Genomic DNA, 24,077 nt, shown 5'->3' with positions numbered 1-24,077 from the left:
GGCATTCACCTGAGTTTGCTCAAAGAATTGGAGGCTGTGCTCTGTGAGCTCCATGCTCATATATTTAACAGCTCGCTGGGATGTTCCATGGATTAGAGAGAGGACCATATGGTACCAATATTTAAAAATGGCAATAAGTCAGAACCGGAAAAGTACAAGCCCATTGGCTTGATTTTAGTTATAGGCAAGCTACTATAAGGGATCACTAAAGATATGTATGACTATCTTGACAGAAGAAGGGATTATTAGAGAGTCTGAACATGACTTCTGGAAAAGAAAGACATGACTTAACAACCTGGTTGACTTTTTCAGGAAGTTACTATGAACAAATGGCCTTGCATTTGTACAGTGCCTTTCACAACCTCAGGATGTCCCAAAGTGCTTCAAAGCCAATGAAGTACTTTTGAAGTGTAGTCACTGTTGCAATATAGGAACACGTGGCAGCCAATTTGAGATAAGTGACTAAATAATCTATATTTGGTGGTGTTGGTTGAGGATTAAATGTTAGCCAGGAAAGGAGGAAAACTCCCTGCTCTTCTTCAAATAGTGCTATGGGACTGTTTATGTCCACCTGTGAGGCAGATTTCAGACATCTCATTCAATAGACAGTACTTCTAACAGTAGGACACTCCCTCAGTACATCACTGAAGTGTCAGCCTAGAATATGTTCTCAAGTCTCTAGAGTGGGGCTTGAAGCCACAACCTTCCATTTTAGAGCTAAGAGTGCTACCACTGAGCCAAGGCTGATGGCTTACTAAATTGGCTGATGTAGGTAGCCTAGTTGACATGGTGAGATGCAATAGGCTACTTAATAAGATTGAGTGCTTTGGGGTTAGCAGGCATATTATAGGTTGGATAAGGAATTGGTTGCATTCTCATAGGTGGAAGGTTGTTATTAATGGTAGCGCTTCTGCATGGGATCAGTTACTAGTGGAGTCCTGCAGGGATTGATGTTAGGGGTGCTGTTTTCACTGTCTTTATGACTTATCAGTTTGAAGTTCACTGATGATACAAAGATTTGTGTGGGTGTTAGTACTTTAGGTGAGAAAAGTAGATTAAGGCAGATCCAGATACGATAGATGAATGGAACGGCATCCGGCCGATGTCATTTAATGTAGGTAAATGTAGTGTTATGCACGTGAGTAGGGACAATGCCAAGCATGTGTAGACTTTGCAGGGTTGCGTGCTTAAGGCCATTGAGTAGAAGAAAGGCCTGGTTGTTATAGTACATGAATCTGATAGTTTACAACTAGTGTCACAAGGCTATTGTAAAAGCAAAGTGTTAGGATGTATTTCCAGGATAATTAAATATATAACAAAAAAAAACTATACTATCTTTGTATATGGGTTTGGCAGGCATCATTTAGAATACTGTGTCACAAAGTAAAGATTTAGAGGGTCTAAACCCAGGATTTTAACCCAACCCGCTCAGCGTAAATGAGGTGGGTGAGCGGTTAAAATAGCAAGAATTGACTTACTGCCACATTCCCACTGGAAACCCGCCATCTGCCATTTTAACTCGGAAGCCGACACTGGTGGCACCCCCTGGAAATCGGAAACAGGCAGGTTACTCATTCCTAAGTGAAAGTCTGGGTCCTATGATTTAATTAGAACCCTGGCACAATTTTAACTGGGTGGGTCAAAAGTCCTGCCCAGTGGCAAATCTGCTGAGTAAAACCTTGCTTCGCAAACTGACTGACATGACTGGAAGCTGCATTTTGAGGGACAGTCGCTTGCAGGCACTCAGATCATTAGTATCTGTGTGTATTGTGATGAGTGAATTTCCAAGGCAGTTCTGAGCTTGGAGTTTGTTTCTTTCTGATCTTTTCACCTTACTTATCCTGATTAAGCACTCACTGCTTATCATGGGTGCTACTTTTGCTTCATTCTTTTGGATGGAGGAACAGTTGGACGAAGAAGAGCAGAAGCAGCAGCAGCCTCAACAACCAAGACGAGTAGCAGCTGGACCTGTTAGAACACGGCAGGTGAAGGTATTACCAGTCTTCAGGCCAAGAGGTCAGTTTCTTGGATGTCTGTGAGGAGCAATGTATGAGGAAGATGCTGTGTTTCACCGAGCACAGTGTTGCTAACCTATGCAGCCTTTTGCAGCAGGACCTGCTGCCTGCTGAACCAGGGACCATGCTTTTCCAGTGGCTGTCAAACTCACCACCGCCCTCAATTCTTTTGCTTCAGACTCCTTCTTGGCTGCTACAGGCGATAGCACCTGCATCTCTGAGTCTGCAGTGCACGGTTACATCAAGCAGGTCACCAATGCCTACCTTTCCAGATTAAACCAGTACATTACTTTCCCAATGGATGCAACAGCCAAAATGATAGAGCTCTGGGATGCGGAGGGTAGCTCAAAACAGGTGATAGCGAATCGATAGCCCATGTTACACCCGACCCAATTTTATTTTCCATTGATGTCAAGAGTTAGCGTGGTGCTGAGGCATTGACTTCTGCTGTATCCCTGGAAGTGGTCACACTGTCCAAGGTAGACTGCAGAGTCTTGATGCCATGTGAGATAACACCAAACAGGCCGGTTGCCGATTCGCTATCGCCCATTTTACAATACTGCCTAAGACCAATTTCACCCCGAAGAAATTCAGGGGCCCAGCAATGAAAAGAAAACTGCTTGCCTCACACAAGCAGACATACCAAATATTGGAAGGCCTGCCGAGGAGCTTCAGCACCATGGCTGAAAGTATAGAGGAGTCTGCTCCCGGCCTGTTTGGTGTCATCTCACATGGCATCAGGACTCTGTAGTCCACCTTGGAGAGTGTGACCACTTCCAGGGATACTGCAGCCAGACCCTTACAGCAGAAGTCAATGCCTCAGTGCCATGCTAACTCTTATCCCTTTTCTCCAGCCCACGGAAGAAGACACCTCAAAGAAGAAGAATCCTTCTGAAGAGGAACCATTACACACACCATCACTCCCAGCACCAGCACAGAGATTGGCACCCCAGAGGCTGGACAGTAGCAGATGAAAGGCATCATAATGTAACTTGATGTTGTCAAGCTGACTGATAATAATAGAGACCCTGTTCAGAGAAGCCTCCGGCCTCAAAATCTCATATTTTCACACCTCGTGAGGGACCACTGATTTCCAGAGTTTGCTGCTCCAGCTCAGAGAGGGTCATGATGTTGACTGGTCTTCTGTTGGTCTCCCTTGTCTTGTGCGCCATTTTATTTTGTAGACAGAAAGGGCGAAAGTTAGTGATTGAAAAGGAGAGTGCAGTTGTGTGGTGCGTCTGCTTGTTGTGCACATAATGAGAGGGAGAAGGTGTAAGCAGGATGGGGAAATGTTGAATAGAAAGCACGTGTCTGAAGTGTGAAGTGAGAAAGGAATAATGGGAGAAGTTGTTGATTCTGCAAAGGCTACCAAGTGAGAAGAGAATACTGTTAGTGGCTGCTGCGAAGCGAGCAAAGAAGAGGCGAGTGTGTATTTGTAATGAGAATAACGTGGCATAGTGTGTGCTTTTGATAAGTGATGAAGGTTGTGATGAAGGGGAGGAAATTGTTGAGAGTGCTGGGGGAAGGGGGGAAAGGACTGTTGGCATGTGTTGTTAAGAGAGATGGAGAAATGAAGAACTGTGCTCACCTTTCCTATTCTTGGGAGGTCATTTTGTAGTACTTCCTGCACTGCATCCAGGTCCTGGGGTCATGCTCCTGAAGCTGACAATCTCAGCAGTCTTTCTCTAGGCTTGGTGCCCATCATGTTCAGGAATCCTCCTCCAACTGGTTGAAATAGAACTTTCCTCCTCGCCCTCACCTCTTCTCTGAGGACCTCCAGGGAGGCTTCAAAGAACCTTGTGGCTTGCCTGTGACTCATTTTTTAGCACTTTCTACCTCCACCGCTCAAATGAGCCAAGAAGGAATGCAACTGCACTTTAAGAGGTAGTGGCCTCGATGTCCCATCAGTACCCTGCCAATTTATTTGTGGATCGGGGGCAGACATGGCCAAAAACTATCTCAGGGATTTGCACTGCTGGCTTCCCGCCGCACCCCGCACCCCCCCCCCCCCGCCCTTTTCCCATGGGTGGACTCGGCGCCACAAAATGCACCTGGCCATTTGTGGGTGGTTCAACAGTCTCAGCAGTTGGCCCTGGTGTCCAGCGTTTATAGGTCACCAGAGGGAAGAGAAGGGTGATACCATCAAGCGAGGGCCTGTGTTATAACACTGTAGGGTTTGCCAAGCACAGGCTCCCCATTCAGCTGGAGTCAGGGGTCATCTTTGGACCAAAAAGGGTAGATCAGAGTACTTTCTAAATGGTGAAAAGCTTGAAACAGTGGAGGTCCAAAGAGACTTAGAGGTCCATGCGCATAGATCATTAAAATGTCACAGGCAGGTACAGAAAATAATCAAAAAGGCTTATGGAATGCAGGCCTTAATATCTAAAGGACTAGAATACAAGGGGTAGAAGTAATGCTACAGCTATACAAAGCCCTGGTTAGACCACACCTGTGTTCAGTTCTGGGCACCGCATTTTAGGAAGGGTATATTGGCCTTGGAGGGAGAGCAGGGAGACATCTACCCTGTCAAGCCCCCTCATAATCTTACTTGTTTCAATGAGATCACCTCTCATTCTTCTAAACTCCAGAGATTATATGCCCATTCTACTCAAAATCTCTTCATAGGACAACCCTCTCATCCCAGGAATTAATTTAGTGAACCTTCGTTGCAATGTCTCCAATACAAGCATATCCTTCCTTAGATAAGGAGACCAAAACTGTACGCAGTACTCCAGGTGAGGTCTCACTAAAGCCCTGTACAACTGTAGTAAGACTTCCTTACTCTTGTACTCCAACCCCCTTGCAATAAAGGCCAACATGCCATTTGCTTTCCCAATTGCCTGCTGTACCTGCATACTAACATTTTGTGTTTCTTGTATGAGAGTCTCTCTGAACACCAACATTTAATAGTTTCTCACCATTTAAAAAATATTCTGTTTTTCTATTCTTCCTACCAAAGTGAATAACCCCACATTTCCCCATGTTATACTCCATCTGCCATCTACTTGCCCAGTCACTTAATCCGTCTGTATCAGCTTTGCAGACTCTTTGGGCATCATTTTAGCACCCGCTATCGGGTGCGTTCCTGGCGGGGGGGGCTCCGAAAATTGGAGAATCCCGGAGCGGGACCGGAGCCCGGCTCCAACCCGCCCACTTCCGGGTTCACTACTGACGCGCCGGCGTGCGCCCGCAGCCCCCGCTGGTGGGAATCCCGCAGGCAATTAAAGCCAGCGGGATGCCACTTGACAATATTTATCTTGCTTGTTCAGGTCATTAACTGACCTGATTAAGGGATTATGTGAGGAGGGGTGGGATTTTATAGAAAACTAGGACTATTTCCCATACTGGGGGAAACACTCCCAGTTCAAATGGACGTGTTGCAGCTGTCAGCCTGTGGCAGCTGCAAAGGTCCATTTGACAGGTGGTGGAGGGAGACCCTCACTCATTGCAGGAGGCCACTCTGTCACTTGGGACAAAGTTTGGCCTCCACCACCCTCCTCCTGACAATCAAAGTCACCAACTTGCACACTTACCCCGGGGTCCAGAGACATGTACCTACCTTGCGGACCCCCTCAGATGTACATCTTCCGGATGGGGGCCGCCGTAGCTGCAGTCATGACCTCCTCGGAGGGCGAAAAGCATCACCAGCCTCGCCATCCACGCCGTCCACCTCTGACACGTGGAGCTCCACAACAGAGTGCTGTGACACATCCACCTGTACAGCAGGAGGGAGGGCTACCGCAGAGAGAGATGCGTCGCAGAGGGCACTACCCTCGCCACAGGGTCCACAGACCGAGGCTCAGCTTCATGGACCTCTCTGAGCAGCAGTGCACACGGAGGCTCAGAGTCACTCGACATGTAGTCGTGGACATCTGCAGCCTCCTTCATGCCAAGCTGCTCCCGGCTGGCCCGAGCACCATCTTCTTACCTGTCACTGTCAAAGTCACCACTGCCCTCAACAACTTCTCCTCCGCATCCTTCCAGGGTGCCACCGGGGACATCGCCGACGTCTCTCAGCCGTCTGCACAAAAGAGCCCTGCAAATACACCTACACTCACTCTGCAGTGACACAATGGGTGGCATCAGTTGTGGGTCTTCATAGTGATTCTCAGGAAAGGGCATTATTGCACAAACCAGACAAGATTCGCAAAGACATGGCAGTAGTGGTGCCAATATAATATGTAATGTGAGTTGGTCAGAAATTCAATATAAGTAACAACCGTGACAAACCCTCAAACACCCTTGTGCATCCCCTTCATGCTCACGACACGTTTGCCTTACGCTTCCTACTGCACATATGTGATGCATGCCCTGTGGCTGCAGCACAGGTAGTGGCATGTTGAGTGAGGCTGACCGTGAAAGAGATGCACGAGAGGGTGAGTATGAGATAGAGTCATGAGATTGTATGAGGATTGGTTTGAGCGGTAGTGGCGGGATGAGTACTGGCGAGGTGAGTAAGTGCAGGTAAGATGAGGATGAGGTTTGAGTGGGTATGAGGGGTGTTGTGACAGAGTAGTGTTGGCAGTGCAGAAGGAGGTGTGGGGTGGGGGCGGTGATGTGGCAGACGGAGTGTAGGGGAATGAGTAAGTGTACTTACTTTGGCTGACCTACTGAGGTCATTGGAACGCCTCCTGCACTGTATGCAGGTGCGTGATATGTTGGTGGTGCAGGTGACCTCCTCTGCCACCTCGAGCCAGGCCTTCCTGGTGGCAGAGGCAGGCCGCTTCCTCCCGCCCGCCGGGGGGAAGATCTCTGTCCTCCCCCTCCTCCTCACCCCATCTATTGATACCTGGGAGCAGCCTTCCCCCTGGGCTGCTCCATGCTGTAATTTTTTCTATTTGTTGCAGCATCAGTCAGTGGAGGACTGCCCCTTTAAATAGAGCTCCTCCAGCTGACAGATCTTACTGCACATGCGGAGCCCACCCGACGTGCAGATCAGTAATGGGGAACCCGGAAGACCAGGTAAGTGGATCCAATTGGGCTGCGATCGCGCGGGTGGCTGACTAATTTCACCGGGCGCGTTACCCACGCGCCCAATAGCCCCCCCGCTGCACTGCACCTTTGCGTCCTCCTCACAACTTACTTTTCCACCTAGCTTTGTATCGTCAGCAAACTTGGATACATTACACTCATTCCCTTCATCTAAGTCATTAATATAGATTTTAAGTAGCTGAGGCCCAAGCACCGATCCTTGCGGCACCCAATTAGTTACAGCCTGCCAACCTGAGAATGACCCGTTTATCCCTACTCTCTGTTTTCTGTCCTTTAACCAATCATTTATCTATGCTAATATATTACCCCCAACCCCATGAGCCCTTACCTTGTGTAACAACCTTTTATGTAGCACCTTATTGAATGCCTTTTGAAAATTCAAATATACTATATCCACTTATTCTCTTTTATCTACCCTGCTGGTTACATCCTCAAAAAACTCTAATAAATTTGTCAAACACGATTTCCCTTTCATAAAACCATGTTGACTCTGCCTAATCATATTACGATTTTCTAAGTGCCCTGTTACCATTTCCTTAATAATGGATTCCAGCATTTTCCCGACGACCGATGTCAGGCTAACTGGCCTGAAGTTCTGATTTCCAGTGCCTCCTCCTCTGTCGGGGAAACTTTTACAATCTCTTGTGGTCCTGGCCCTCTCCCTGGCATTCTGCATTCTCTTCTCCAGCGACAGACCCATGAGTGGCTCTGAGGAATGTATGCATCTGATGTATACAATGCATATGGTGAGGGTGAGAATCAGGCAGATGCATGAAGTGTGGGAATGGCATGCCTTTGAGGAACATGGTCACGGTGCCATCTCAGGATGTATAATGAGAGAAGGTGGAGGTGAATGACGTCATATGAGATGAGATGGGGATTGTGGTTACTGGCAGTGGTGGAGGGAGGAAGCGGGAGTTGAACATGTTAAGTGAGTGAGGATGAGAGGAGGTGCATCGAACCAGTCCAATTGGTGCTGATGAAAGAGATGTGGGGGTGAGGAATGGTGTGAATGGAGTAAGATTAACAAGATAGAGTGAGAGGGGTGCATTGCAGGATTTGGGTATATATAGCCATCTGCTAACCTTTCCTGACCTAGTCAGATTGAATTGTTTGCAGCATTGAATCCACAACCCCATGGTCACACTCTTGTTCCTCACTTCTTCTACCACTTCCACACAGGCCTTCTTCGTGTTGGCAGCAGGTTTCTTTTTTTCCGCTGTTGGGAAACAGCACTTCCCTCCTGGCCCTTAAAGCACCCAGAAGAACATCAAGGGAAACATCTCTGTAAAGAGGGGCAACCTTCCCTCTTTTTGCAGCCAGCTCACAGTTTCTCTTCTACTTTCCTCTCTGTAGAAACCTCCTAACCTCTTCCTCCATTTCAATGCTGCACTGCATCTTTAAATAGGCACTGGGAAATTGTTTCATGCGGGTTGGCGTCACGTTCGTTGACGCGCAGTGATGATGCCGAACCCGGAAAATCGGTCAGGCTTCCTTGTCTCGCGAAATTGCGGGCCCGTTGCCAGCTACCGTCCTCACCCCCCCACTCTCCGTTCCCATCTCTGGTTTAATATTGGGGCCAATATAGTGAGTGAGTGGTCAATCTATGGAACAGGCTCCCCAGGAAGACAATGGAAGCAGATAGTATTGATTCAGAAAATAACATTTTGGGATACGGTATATAAGTAATTTGATACATGAAATGTGGTAAGTGTAGCATGCTTGGGAGGAACAGGTGACTTTGGACCTATGGTTTCCAAAGCTCTCCACCACTGGGGTTTTCCTCGTATCATGTCTGGGTCTGTTGGCAACTAATTGATAGAGATTGATTGCTATGATTAGTCAACAACTCCATTATTGTTGTGTCAAGTGATGGCGAACTAGATGGACCTTGGTCTTTTTTCATTTAGCAATTCTTATATTCCTACGTTTACCTACGCTAAATGAGTAATGTGAGTTGACGTGGTGTAGCCAGTTATAGGGCTCTGGGCTTTGCCAGGATCACCGGCTTTCCCCAGGAACAGGGCATAATTGACTGCATCCATATAGCCATGCATGCTCCATATCATGACCCCGGAATTTATATCAACAGGAAGGGCTTCCATTCACTGAATGTGCAGCTGGCGTGCAACGACAGGAAGTGCAGCATGCAGGTCTGTGCCTGGTTTCCTGTGTCGGCAAAAAGGAACGTGCCTTTTCCCTACATTATAATGTTTGTGACTCTAGGAATTACAGACATATACACAATGTTGGGTTAACCGTTAACACTTTTATTTTTCTATCTCGAGTTAGATAAACTCAATTTTAGCACAGCATACACAGAGTAAATACCTTAAGGGTTCCTGTTTATGCTACCAAGACAAGTGCTGGTCAGGCTTACATAGGAACAGGAGTAGGCCATTCAGCCCCTCGAGCCTGCTCTGCCATTTGATAAGATCATGGCTGATCTGTGATCTAACTCCATATACCTGCCTTTGGCCCATATCCCTTAATACCTTTGGTTGGCAAAAAGCTATCTATCTCAGATTTAAAATTAGCAATTGAGCTAGCATCAATTGCCGTTTGCAGAAGAGAGTTCCAAACTTCTACCACCCTTTGTGTGCAGAAGTGTTTTCTCATCTCACTCCTGAAAGGTCTGCCTCTAATTTTTAGACTGTGCCCCCTTGTCCTAGAATCCCCAACCAGCGGAAATAGTTTCTCTCTATCCACCCTATCTGTTCCCCTTAATATCTTATAAACTTCAATCAGATCTCTCCTTAACCTTCTAAACTCGAGAGACTTGCCATGGGTGCCTCAACTTGGTGACTAAAACAAGGACTCGTTCTTGACTGCAGCGCCCAGATCTCTCACTCCCCTCTTATTTATGCCCTGAATTATCGTGACTTTAACATGATGATCAGTTGTGTGTTAATCTCACTTAATCAGTTTAGTCAGTGGGCCTCAAGACCAGAGACTCGCTTGATCAGTTTAGTCGGTGGGCATCATGACCCATCTTCTCATTAACAGTCAGCCTAGCAACAGTTTCCTAATTGAATATAGTGGCCATTCCATGTGTCAATCCGACACAGTGGCCATCTTACATCTCCACCCTCACATGCCTTTACTGACTGAAGGTCAGAGAAGGCATGTTCCATTGGCAACTGGGGCAGCACAAATAAAGTTCCCCTCTCACGTTACAACTTATTTTCTCTCGCAGAGTATAGTAATTGCACCATTTCCATCCGGCCCTGGGTAGCCCACAGGCTCCTCACCAAGCACTGAATATAACAGCAATACATAAGCATTATAAGGACAAAACAAGACTGTACAAATAACAATATCACTGATGTTAGATGTAGCCAGGGATTTTGGGACAGGTTGTATGTTTTCTCAAACCAGGGACCCGCTCCTAATTCCTCATCCATCTGACTAGCTCTTTCCTTCACCCTCTGTTGCACGGTTACCAGATGTTTCTGGGAGGTCGCAGTGCGTTGCAAGATTTGCTTCAGATTTAGAGGATGGAGGAATTGGATACCCGAAGACGTACGCTGCCTCAACGGCTGCAGCGATTCCTTTGATTTTTACTCAGAGGGTGGTGGAATTGTGTTGGTGCATCGGATAGTACTGATCCTCCCCAATCATTGTTTTCTCAGTGGGGTGGAAGCAAAAGTTAGAGGTTGTGAACGCACATGTCTTTAATCCATGTTTTTACGTTTTTCGATTGTTTACTCCACAGATCATGCCACTGGGGGCATATACCAACCTATGATTCGGGTGGCCCCATTTTTCAATGCTCATGGAACAGACCGGGGGATTATCCTCTTTTAAGGTGAATCCGAATGCCGGATCCCCTGGTTCGGTTACATCACAGGAGCAAACCAATGCTCCTCCAATCGGGTGGCAACATTCAGTGTTAGGTGCCTTCCTAGTTACGCCTCTCCTTATCAAGGTTTGGGCCGGTTTAAAATGCTCTGAATGTACCTTGCCCTCTAATTCTCCCACCGATCACACCGTAAATAGTTCCCATTCCTGTGACTTCTGCAATTTGGGCAACCTTGCCCTCGGGCCAACATTGCCCTCCTGTATCTATGGATCTTACACAGAGGAGGGGAGTCAATTCCAGGGTACATTGGAGAGATCCACCCACGGAGTTGGTAATCAGACACCCAGAAGGGGATCCTCCCCTTTTCTAGGTCTTGTAGTCCCTCCTCTACATGTGTCAGGAGGAAATTCCCGTACACCATGTACGCTACCACCTTTGCAGCTTGAATATCTGATTTCTCATTTTCTGAAATAATGTCGTTAACTTTTTCCTGAGTTTTTCCAAGTGCCGTCACGACCTCATTAATTGATTGGAGGGTTATGGTAAGCTTACTTAGAGACTGCTTTTGTTCCTCATTCACATCTTTGCGCATAGCAAGTACAGTCTAGGCACATTCCCACGAAGGTAGGGCAACTAAAGCCAGAACTCGCTGGATAACAAAAGAGATAGTGAGTAAGATGAAATGGAAAAAAGGGGCGTATGACAGATGTCAGGTTGATAACACAAGTGAGAACCACGCAGAATATAGAAAGTTCAGAGGGGAAGTGAAAAAGGAAATAAGAGGGGCAAAGAGAGAGTATGAGAATAGACTGGCGGTCAACATAAATGGGAATCCAAAAGTCTTCTGCAGGCATGTAAACAGTAAACGGGTAGTAAGAGGAGGGGTGGGGCCGATTAGGGACCATAAAGGAAATCTACTCATGAGGCAGACGGCATGGCTGAGGTACTAAATGAGTACTTTGCATCTGTCTTTACCAAGGAAGAAGATGCTTCCAGAGTCTCAGTAAAGGAAGATATAGTTGAGATACTGGATGGATTAAAAATTGATAAAGAAGAGGTACTTGAAAGGCTAGTTCTTTTTAAAGTAAAGAATCTTACAACACCAGGTTATAGTCCAACAATTTTATTTGAAAATCACAAGCTTTCGGAGGCTTTCTCCTTCGTCAGGTGAATGACGAAGGAGAAAGCCTCCGAAAGCTTGTGATTTTCAAATAAAATTGTTGAACTATAACCTGGTGTTGTAAGATTCTTTACATTTGTCAACCCCAGTCCATCACCGGCATCTCCACATCTTTTTAAAGTAGATAAGTCACCCAGTCCGGATGGGATGCATCCTAGGTTGCTGAGGGAAGTAAGGGTGGAAATTGCGGAGGTACTGGCCATAATCTTCCAAACATCCATAGATATGGGGATGGTGCCAGAGGACTGGAGAATTGCAAATGTTAGACCCTTGTTCAAAAAAGGGTGTAAGGATAAACCCAGCAACTATAGACCACTCAGTTTAACCTTGGTGGTGGGGAAACTATTAGAAACGATAATCCGGGACAGAATTAACAGTCATTTGGACGAGGGTGGATTAATTAGGGAAAGCCAGTACGGATTTGTTCAAGGCAAATTGTGTTTAACTAACCTGATCGAGTTTTTTGATGAGGTAACAGAGAGGAGAGATGAGGGCAATGAGGTTGATATGGTGTTTATGCACTTTAAAAAGGCGTTTGAAAAAGGGCTGCATAATAGGCTTTTCATCAAGATTGCGGCCCATGGAATAAAGCGGGCAGTAGCAACATGGATACAGAATTGGTTAAGGGACAGGAAACAGAGAGTAGTGGTGAACAGTTATTTTTCAGACTGGAGGGAGTTGTACAGTGGTGTTCCCCAGGGGTCAGTGCTGGGACCACTGCTTTTCTTGATATATATTAATGACTTGGACTTGTGTGTACAGGGCACAATTTCAAAATTTGCTGATGACACAAAACTTAGTAGTGTAGTAAACAATGAGGAGGATAGTGATAGACTTCAAGAGGATATAGACAGGCTGGTGGCATGGGCGGACACATGGCAGATGAAATTTAATGCAGAAAAATGCGAAGTGATACATTTCAGTAGGAAGAACAAGGAGAGACAATTTATACTAGAGGGCACAACTCTAAAAAGGGTACAGGAACAGAGAGATCTGGGGGTATGTGTTCACAAATCGTTGAAGGTGGCAGGGCAGGTTGAGAAAGTGGTTAAATAAGCATGCGGGATCCTGGGCTTTATAAATTGAGTACAAACGTATGGAAGTCATGATGAACCTTTATGAAACACTGGTTCGGCCAAATAGAATCATAGAAAATCATAGAATCATAGAAAATAGGAGCAAGAGTAGGCCATTCGGCCTTTCGGGCCTGTTCCGCCATTCCAAATGATCATGGCTGATCGTCTAACTCAGAACCCTGTTCCCGCATTTTCCCTATATCCCTTGATCCCTTTAGCATTAAGAAATATATCTATCTCCTTTTTGAATACATTTAATGACTTGGCCTCCACTGCCTTCTGCGGAAGAGAATTCCACAGGTTCACCACCCTCTGAGTGAAGAAATTTCTCCTCATCTCGGTTCTAAATGGCATACCCCGTATCCTGAGACTGTGACCCCTGGTTATGGATTCCCCATCGATCGGGAACATCCTCCCTGCATCTAGTCTGTCTAGTCCTGTTAGAATTTTATATGTTTCCATGAGATCACCTCTCATTCTTCTAAACTCCAGTGAATATAGGCCTAGTTGACCCAATCTCTCCTCATATGTCAGTCCTGCCATCCCAGGAATCAGTCTGGTAAACCTTCGTTGCACTCCCTCCATGGCAAGGACATCCTTCCTCAGATAAGGAGACCAAAACTGCACACAATACTCCAGATGTGGTCTCAACAAGGCCCTGTACAACTGCAGTAAGACATCCCTGTTCCTGTACTCAAATCCGCTTGCAATGAAGGCCAACATACCATTCGCCTTCCTAACTACTTGCTGCACCTGAATGCTCGCTTTCAGCGACTGGTGTACAAGGACACCCAGGTCTCGTTGCACCTCCCCTTTTCCCAATGTATCACCATTCAGATAATCATTTGCCTTTCTGCTTTTACAACCAAAGTGGATAACCTCACATTTATCCACGTTATACTGCATCTGCCATGTTCTTGCCCACTCACCTAACTTGTCTAAATCACATTGGAGCCTCTGTGCATCCTCCTCACAGCTCACATTCCACCCCAGTTTTGTGTATTGTGTATCTGGAGTATTGTGTCCAGTTCTAAGAACACAAGAACATAAGAAATAGGAGCAGGAGTAGGCCAATCGGCCCCTCGAGCCCGCTCCGCCATTCAATAAGATCATGGCTGATCTGATACCAACCACAAATCTAAAGAACACAAGAAGTAGGAGCAGGACCCGGCCACTCAGCCCCTGGGCCCTCTCCGCCACCCACAGGGCATTGACCGATCCGAACTCAGCTTCATGTCCAATTTCCTGCCCGCTCCCCATAACCCCTAATTCCCTTTATTTCTAGGAAACTGTCTATTTCTGTTTTAAATTTATTTAATGATGTAGCTTCCACAGCTTCCTGGGGCAGCAAATTCCACAGACCTACCACCCTCTGAGTGAAGAAGTTTCTCCTCATCTCAGTTTTGAAAGAGCAGCCCCTTATTCTAAGATTATGCCCCCTAGTTCTAGTTTCACCCATCTTTGGGAACATCCTTACTGCATCCACCCGATCAAGCCCCTTCACAATCTTATATGTTTCAATAAGATCGCCTCTCATTCTTCTGAACTCCAATGAGTAGAGTCCCAATCTACTCAACCTCTCCTCATATGTCCACCCCCTCATCCCCGGGATTAACCGAGTGAACCTTCTTTGTACTGCCTCGAGAGCAAGTATGTCTTTTCTTAAGTGTGGACACCAAAACTGTATGCAGTATTCCAGGTGCGGTCTCACCAATACCTTATATAACTGCAGCAATACCTCCCTGTTTTTATATTCTATCCCCCTAGCAATAAACGCCAACATTCCGTTGGCTTTCTTGATCACCTGCTGCACCTGCATACTAACTTTTTGATTTTCTTGCACTAGGACCCCCAGATCCCTTTGTACTGCAGTACTTTCCAGTTTCTCGCCATTAAGATAATAACTTGCTCTCTGATTTTTCTTGCCAAAGTGCATAACCTCACATTTTCCAATATTGTATTGCATCTGCCAAATCTCCGCCCACTCACCCAGCCTGTCTATATCCCCTTGTAGGTTTTTTATGTCCTCCTCACTCTCTACTTTCCCTCCCATCTTTGTATCATCTGCAAATTTTGATATGTTGCACTCAGTCCCCTCCTCCAAATCGTTAATATAGATTGTAAAGAGTTGGGGACCCAGCACCGACCCCTGTGGAACACCACTGGTTACAGGTTGCCAGTCCGAGAATGAACCATTTATCCCAACTCTTTGCCTCCTGTTCGATAACCAATCCTCCACCCATGCCAGAATATTACCCCCAATCCCGTGATTTTTTATCTTAAGCAATAATCTTTTATGTGGCACCTTGTCGAATGCCTTCTGGAAGTCTAAATACACTATGTCCACTGGTTCCCCTTTATCCACCCTGTACGTTATATCCTCAAGCAAATTTGTCAGACATGACTTCCCTTTCATAAAGCCATGTTGACTTTGTCCTATTAAATTATGCTTATCTAAATGTTCCGTTACTGTCTCCTTAATAATAGACTCCAAAATTTTACCCACCACAGATGTTAGGCTAACTGGCCTATAATTTCCAGCCTTCTGCCTCCTACCCTTTTTAAATAACAGTGTTACATTAGCAGTTTTCCAATCTACCGGGACCTCTCCTGAGTCCAGGGAATTTTGGAAAACTATCACCAAAGCATCCACAATCCCGACTGCCACTTCCCTCAAGACCCTAGGATGTAAGCCATCAGGTCCAGGGGATTTATCCGCCTTGAGTCCCATTATTTTACTGAGTACCATCTCCTTAGTGATTTTAATCGTATTTAGCTCCTCCCCCCGTAGAGCCCCCTATTTGTCCAGTGTTGGGATATTCTTAGTGTCCTCTACCGTGAAGACTGAAACAAAATATTTGTTCAGCATTTTTGCCATCTCCATGTTTCCCACCATTAATTTCCCGGTTACATCCTCTAAGGGACCTACGTTTGCCTTGGCCACCCTTTTTCTTTTTACCTAACTATAGAAACTCTTGCTATCTTTTTATATTTTTTGCTAATTTCTTTTCATAATCTAACTTCCCTTTCTTAATCAATCCTTTCGTTACTTTTTGCTGTCTTTTGAAGACTTCCCAATCTTCTATCCTCCCACTAAGTTTGACTACCTTATATGTCCTTGTTTTTAGTCGGATACTATCCTTAATTTCTTTACTTAGCCACGGATGGCTGTCACTTCTTTTACACCCTTTTTTCCTCAGTGGAATATATTTATTTTGAAAGTTGTAAAATAACTCCTTAAATGAACACCACTGCTTCTGGGCACCACTCTTCAGGAAAGATGTGAAGGCCTTCGAGAGGGTGCAGAAGAGATTTACTGGAATGATTCCAGGGATGAGGGATTTTAGTTACGTGGATAGACTGGAGAAGCTGGGGTTATTCACGTTGGAACAGAGAAGGTTGAGAGGAGATTTGATAGATGTATTCAAAATCATGAAGGGTCTAGATAGAGTAGATGGAGAGAAACTGCTCCCATTGCCGGAAGTGTCAAGGACCAGAGGACATAGATTTACGGTGATTGGCAAAAGAACCAAAGGTGACATGAGTCATAGAGTTATACAGCACGGATAGAGGCCCTTCGGCCCATCGTGTCCGTGCCGGCCATCAAGCCCTGTCTACTCTAATCCCATATTCCAGCATTTGGTCCGTAGCCTTGTATGCTATGACCACACCGTTCACCTGAGGAAGGAGGAAGCCTCCGAAAGCTTGTGGAATTTAAAATAAATTTGTTGGACTATAACTTGGTGTTGTAAAATTCTTTACAATTGTCAACCCCAGTCCATCACCGGCATCTCCACATCTGTGTATTTAAACAGACTTGTCCGTGGTTGCATGGGGTGCTATTCGCGTTGCATTCATAATTTTCGCCTGTTGTTTGGAGAGCAATGATCAACCCTAGGTGGCCCATAAGTACAAATCCCAGCATTGGCATTACGATTCTGCAGAACATCCCAATCTTCGGAGTCGCCATAGCAACCTAAAAGAGAACACATGGGTAACTCTCCCGATTGGCTCGTTCGTCAGGAGGTTTATGAGTTCATTCGGTGAAAACCAAAGTGACTTTTTCCTTTTTCGTTTATTTGCCCCTATACCGTGCGGGGTCCATACCCCTTGCCGTGGTGGGGTCCCTTGAAAGGCTACTGGGTCTGGGTCTGGTGTTGGAGAAATGGGTGCCGCTCCCCCATCCTCTTCTCATATCCATGGGGGAATGTAGAGTGTGTCTGCCTCCATCAGCTTGATCAGGGTCTTTAGTTGTGGCGGATTGTCACCCGGATACCTCTTACATTGATTAATGTGGAACCACTTAACCCTTTTAGGGAGCTGTACTGCGTATACCATGAGGCTGGCTTTGTCAACGATATGAAACGGGCCCTGGTACAGAGGCTCAAAGATTCCCACTTGGGCATAGTTACGGACCATTAATTGGTCCCCTATATCCCATTCTTGGGGTTTATGGAGTTCTAGTAAGAGTTTATTCTGCCTGTGAGTTTTTCCGATGTTATTGGCCGCCTGCACCATTACTTCCTGCAGATGCTGTTGGCGATTTTGGACAAAATTGTCCCTCTCTACCTGCAGTCGTGTGGTCAGTAATAACTTAGTGGGTATGTGGTGTGTTAGCAAGTGAGTGGGACTCTCCCCTGTAAAGACTGTGAAGTGCTTGACAGCCCAAAAGACCGCCAGCAGGTGGCGCTCGCAAGCCAAGTATCCGAGCTTGACCTCACTCAGTAACCGGGACGCATATGCTATGGGCCGATCTTTACCGTGCACGGGCTGCATCAGGACAGCACTGAGCCCCAGTTCTGAGGCGGCTACCTCGAGAACAAAGGGTCTGTTCGATAGAGCCCAGAACCGGGGCCTGTTGAATCTGGTTCTTTAAGGACTCAAAACCGAGTTGGCATCCGGGATCCCTGATCCACTGTTGATCTTTCCTTAAAAGGGAGTACAGAGGGGCTGCAATTGCCGCATAGTCCTCAATAAACTCCTTGCAGTAACTGGAGTGACCGAGAAACGATCGGAGGGCAGAGATATTCGCTGGAATAGGGAGGGCTTGAACAGCCTCTAGTTTGGCCCGGCCTGTGCTCCTTTCACCTTGTTTTATGGTAAGACCCAGAAATTGGACCTGTGACTGTCCGATCTGGGTTTTCTTTGGATTGACCTTTAATCCCACCTGCTGCAGTAACTGGAGTAGTTCCCCCAGTAGTTGCCCATGATCTTTCCCACCTTCGGTGAATAGTAGGAGGTCGTCCACATATTGCACCAATAAAGAGGTGCCTGCACCACACACTGGTGAAAAATAGAGGGACTATTGTGGAATCCCTACGGGAGACAGGTCCAAGTGTACTGTTGGCCCTTGAAAGTAAAAGCAAATTTATACTGATCTTCCTTTCTAACAAGAACTGACCAAAACCCTTGGAGATATGCAAAACGGTAAAAGTGGTGGCAGCCAGGGGAATATTGGCAATAAGGTCTGCCACCGCTGCCACAGTGGGCGCGCACGCTGGGATATGCTGGTTTAGAATGCGATAATCTATAGTCATGCGCCATGAGTCATCTGGTTTCCTCACCAGCCAGATTGGGGAATTAACCTCAGTAGCGATGGGATGCAAAACCCCTTGTTCAACCAGGGAATTAACCATACGCTCAAGGTGGGCATTAGCCACCGCAGGGTAGGGATATTGCTTTTGTGGCTTCAACATTGGCTGTCCATTGATGCAAACTTCTACCCTGGTCATTCTCCCACAGTTATTCTTAAGACGTGCATAAACGTTCTGATGTTTCTTAACTACTCCCCTCAATGTCTCAGTGGCATTAGCACTCAGCTGTTCCAGGTCGTATACAGTGGACGGGTGTAACACGCACACCGGTTCCTATTCAGGGGGAATGCTCATGACAGTGTCCCGAATCCCTGCGCCTCCTGCCCCTGCCCAAACACAATTATTTTTTAAATCCATAATCGCCTGATGGTGAAGCATCCAGTTAGACTCGAGTATCCCACCGTCCCCATGCTCCCATCTCATTAATATACAGGTCCAATCCGTTTGGAGTGAACCGATTGCGACTGTTAAAGGTTTGGATACTAGCCCAGTGCTTTCCTGGCCCATGAATCCTGAGAGATTATAAGGTTCTCCCGATGAGTGGGGTGAGTTAAGAGGGTTGCTATCATGGAAAACTATCCGGGAGGCCCTGGTGTCGACCAAATAATCTCCCTCCCTGCCCGGGACCTTTAATTTCACCCAGGGGCGACCCCACCCATCACAGGTGATCGCCGTCAGATACTCAGGCTGAGCGCGGCCACGTCATTGCAGGGCTGACCCTGGGCTCCCAGACGCTTGTCATTCCCGTTGCGGCATTTACGGGGGTCGCTGGGTTTGAGATTCTGCAGGGCATGCATCAATTGAAGCAGCTCATCTTTGTTTGAGGGCTGGTCTTTAGAATCCCGCGGGCGCCGCGGTTTCCAGCATTCCTTTGCGAAATATTCTCTCTTCCCACCGTTATAACACAGCTCTGTCTGCGGTTTGGAGGGGATTTTCCCCTCTTGTCTCCATTGATTATTTGGGGTCTGAAACTGAAACAGATCAGTTTCTCTTCCTGGCTCATTCTCGAACAGCTTGCCAGACTTGAGTTCGGTCGGTATTATGGAGGAGGGTGAATCTCCGTTGGATTTCTGCCTCGGTGTTATTCACATTGTCTGGGTCAAATTAATTAAGTTCCTTGACTTGGATCGAGAGAAGGCACTGACTGGTCAGTGTCCGGAGCCAACGGTTTAGAGTGCCATCCTGTAGTTGGTGGTCGGCCGCCACCTCACCTTGGGCTCATAAATAGGAAGGCCAAATTTGATCGGCGAAAGCTTGCGGGTGTTCCTCTGGCTTTTGTCGGGTCTGGGAACATTCCAGGATGGGGTTCCCTCCTGACATGCCGACAGCTTTCAAGATCGCTGCCGTCAAGCCGGCGGTAGTCCCCCGACCTAGATCCAGGTCCTGTCCCAGCCTCACATATATCCCTGGCTCAAGAGGATATATGGGGGGCTGGGACTGGAGAATTGCAAATGTTACACCCTTGTTCATAAAAGGGTGTAAGGATAAGCCCAGCAACTGTAGGCCAGTCAGTTTAACCTCAGTGGTGGTGAAACTATTAGAAATGATAATCCGGGACAGAATTAACAGCCATTTGGATGAGGGTGGATTGATTAGAGAAAGCCAGCATGGATTTGTTAAAGGCAAATTGTGTTTAGCTGGTAGAGTTTTTTGATGAGGTAAAGAGAGGGTAGATGAGGGCAATGGAGTTGATGTAGTGCATATGAACTTTAAAAAGGTGTTTGATAAAGGGCCGCATAATAGGCTTATCATCAAGATTGCGGCCCATGGAATAAAGGGGGCAGTAGCAACATGGATACAGAATTGGTTAAGGGACAGGAAACAGAGAGTAGTGGTGAACAGTTGTTTTTCGGACTGGAGGGAGATGTACAGTGGTGTTCCCCAGGGGTCAGTGCTGGGACCACTGCTTTTCTTGGTATATATTAATGACTTGGACTTGTGTGTACAGGGCACAATTTCATAATTTGCAGATGACACAAAACTTGGAAGCATAGTGAACAATGAGGAGGATAGTGATAGACTTCAAGAGGATATAGACAGGCTGGTGGCATGGGCGGACACCTGGCAGATGAAATTTAATGCAGAAAAATGCGATGTGATACATTTTGGTAGGAAGAACAAGGAGAGGCAATATAAACTAGAGGGCACCACTCTAAAAAGGGTACAGGAACAGAGAGATCTGGGGGTATATATGCACAAATCGTTGAAGGCGGCAGGGCAGGTTGAGAAAGCGGTTAAAAAAGCATACGGGATCCTGGGCTTTATAAATAGAGGCAGAGAGTACAAAAGTATGGAAGTCACGATGAACCTTTATAAAACACTGGTTTGGCCACAACTGGAGTATTGTGTCCAGTTCTGGGCACCGCACTTTAGGGAAGATGTGAAGGGCTTAGAGAGGGTGCAGAAAAGATTTACTAGAATGATTCCAGGGATGAGGGACTTCAGTTACGTGGATAGTCTGGAGAAGCTGGGGTTGTTCTCCTTGGAACAGAGGAGGTTGCAAGGAGATTTGATAGAGGTATTCAAAATCATGTAAGGTCTAGACAGAGTAGAGAGAAACTGTTCCCATTGGTGGAAGGGTCAAGGACCAGAGGACATAGATTTAAGGTGTTTGGCAAAAGAACCAAAGGTGATGAGGAAAAGCTTTTTTACACAGCGAGTGGTTGGGATTTGGAATGCACTGGCCGAGGGAGTGGTGGAGGCACATTCGATCACGGCCTTCAAAAGGGAACTGGATAAGTACTTGAAAGGAAAAAATTTGCAGGGCTACGGGGATAGGATGGGGGATTGGGACTAGCTGGATTACTGTTGCATAGAGCCAGCGCGGACTCGATAGGCCAAATGGTCTCCTTCCGTGCTGTAACCTTTCGATGATTCTATAAATAACAACAATTTCTGATTTTCATCCTCACCCAGGCCATGAATGCCAGCAAATTGCGTGGCCATTAAGAAGGTGGGTTCGGGCAATTGGACGTGTCTGATGGGTGGCAATTTCGTAGCAAGTTCCTGTAGTTGGCCCGTAGTGTGGGGAATCAAAAAGATGCTTGCAAGTACTGGTTCGTCACCCTCATTCTGACCGGGGGTATATTTCCATTGCACTATCGACACCATCGGGCTCGGCTGAGGGCCACAGAGGTTAAATGGAGGAGGGCGACTCTCAGCACATTGGATCCATCATCGGTTCCTTGTACTTCTGTCTCGTCCCGCTGTATGGCCGGCGTCATTAGACAGACAACCCCTCGTTGGGCAGGAAGCGCTGATTTCAGCCTATTAATTTCTTGTTGACACTGACTGTGACAAGCAGTCTCACTTTGCTGCTGTTTTAAAACTCAAAAAGCTGCCTTGATATCCTCACGCAGGGATCTATCTTGGGGCCTCAATTATTCACAATATTTATTAACGACTTAGATGAAGGCATAGAAAGTCTCATATCTAAGTTTGCCGATGACACAAAGATTGGTGGCATTGTAAGCAGTGTAGATTAAAACCTAAAATTACAAAGCGATATTGATAGATTAGGTGAATGGGCAAAACTGTGGCAAATGGAATTCAGTGTAGACAAATGTGAGGTCATCCACTTTGGATCAAAAAAGGACAGAACAGGGTACTTCCTAAATGGTAAAAAGTTAAAAACAGTGGATGTCCAAAGGGACTTAGGGGTTCAGCAACATAGATCATTGAAGTGTCATGAACAGGTGCAGAAAATAATCAGGAAGGCGAATGGAATGTTGGCCTTTGTATCGAGAGGACTGGAGTACAAGGGGGCAGAAGTTATGCTGCAGCTATACAAAACCCTGGTTAGACCGCACCTGGAGTACTGTGAGCAGTTCTGGGCACCGCACCTTCGGAAGGACATATTGGCCTTGGAGGGAGTGCAGCGTAGGTTTACTAGAATGATACCTGGACTTCAAGGGTTAAGTTACGAGGAGAGATTGCACAAATTGGGGTTGTATTCTCTAGAGTTTCGAAGGTTCAGGGGTGATCTGATCGAAGTTTATAAGATATTAAGGGGAACAGATAGGGTGGATAGAGAGAAACTATTTCCGCTGGTTGGGGATTTTAGGAGTAGGGGGCACAGTCTAAAAATTAGAGCTAGACCTTTCGGGAGCGAGATTAGAAAACATTTCTACACACAAAGGGTTGTAGAAGTTTGGAACTCTCTTCCGCAAACGGCAATTGATACTAGCTCAATTGCTAAATTTAAATGTGAGATAGATAGCTTTTTGGCAACCAAAGGTATTAAGGGATTTGGGCCAAAGGCAGGTATATGGAGTTAGATCACAGACAGCCATGATATTATCAAATGGCGGAGCAGGCACAAGGGGCTGAATGGCCTACTCCTGTTTCTATGTTCCTAGAGGCGAGTCCATGTGCGATGACTATAAAAGTTGACGGTAGACTCCTCCACACCGTCCAACATTGTGTGCAGGCTCCTTGGCAGGTAGTCCTATGCATTGAGCAGTTGGTGGTGCACTGGTCATGTTAGTGTCTGAAGGTATGTGTGTCAGGGTAGCATAGTTTGAGATCGCGAATGAAATATGCCACAAGTGTGGGGAAGTGAGGGGAGTAATTGTGAGGATAGTATCAGGTGTAGATTGTGCAAGTAACAACAGAAAGAGGTGCAGTGAAGTTTACTGCTATGATTGGAGGAGAGTGCTGGAAAGCAAGGGTGTGGGGGTAGGTTTTTGATTGCTCGGTCTACAGGTGGCGCAGAGTCAGAGAGGTGTGAGTAAGAGTCTTATACCTCAGCAGCTCTTGTCAAATGGAATTGTTTTCAACATTGCTGCCAATCCTCAATGCAATGCTACATGTATTCACCATCCCAGCCACCTTTGCCCACTATTGCTGTGCTATTTGCCTTGGTAACTTTTTTTCCATCATCCAGAAACAGGACCTCCTTACTCTGCTGACCTCCTCAATAAGGACTTCCATGGCCTTGTCTGAAAATCGAGGAGCCGTTGCAGAACTCTGAAGCATGTAGCACAAGCAAAGTACAACTACCCTTTAAGGGATGCTGGCTGCTTTTAGGTGTCATTCCTGCTGGAATTCCTGCCACCCATCCTTACCATTTTGAGGCCCTGGCCTCATTTAAGTAAAACCAGCAAACTGCCCACCCCAAACGGGCGTCCCAATGCAGCTCACCAGATTCAGGCTGCCCGGTTGGCAGCATAATTAGACTGGGGAGAGGGGTGTCGCAATTGCCGCGTCAGCAGTCTGGGTTATTTTTGTGGGGCTCAGAGCAGCAGTCCTCATTTAAAACTTACCCATTTAGTGCCTCTTTGGCTCTATCGCCAGTTACTCCAATCCCACACTATGTGGTGGATTTAAATTTAAAATATAGAAAGCCCTTGCAATCGATTACAAAGTTATGATGACAAAGACAAAAAAAAATTCCAAGTTTTACCAACAGCTAGTAAG

At 46.4% G+C, this 24,077-nt stretch overlaps 1 protein-coding gene across 1 annotated transcript in view; it reads left to right on the top strand.

Annotated features, from left to right (window-relative positions):
* LOC137322209 (dynein axonemal heavy chain 8-like) overlaps positions 1–24,077 on the top strand; it is a 1,675,662-nt gene that overhangs the window by 547,256 nt on the left and 1,104,329 nt on the right. Inside the window, exons 28-29 of the mRNA XM_067985325.1 lie at positions 1,851–2,016; positions 2,194–2,296. Of these exons, the coding sequence (XP_067841426.1) occupies positions 1,851–2,016; positions 2,194–2,296 (269 nt within the window). The remainder of the gene's footprint in view (positions 1–1,850; positions 2,017–2,193; positions 2,297–24,077) is intronic.

This window comes from Heptranchias perlo, chromosome 5, assembly GCF_035084215.1.
Source record: "Heptranchias perlo isolate sHepPer1 chromosome 5, sHepPer1.hap1, whole genome shotgun sequence".
Classification (NCBI taxonomy): Eukaryota; Metazoa; Chordata; class Chondrichthyes; order Hexanchiformes; family Hexanchidae; genus Heptranchias; species Heptranchias perlo.
Note: the sequence above shows the minus strand (reverse complement) of the source record. Positions and strands in the feature narration are given on the sequence as shown.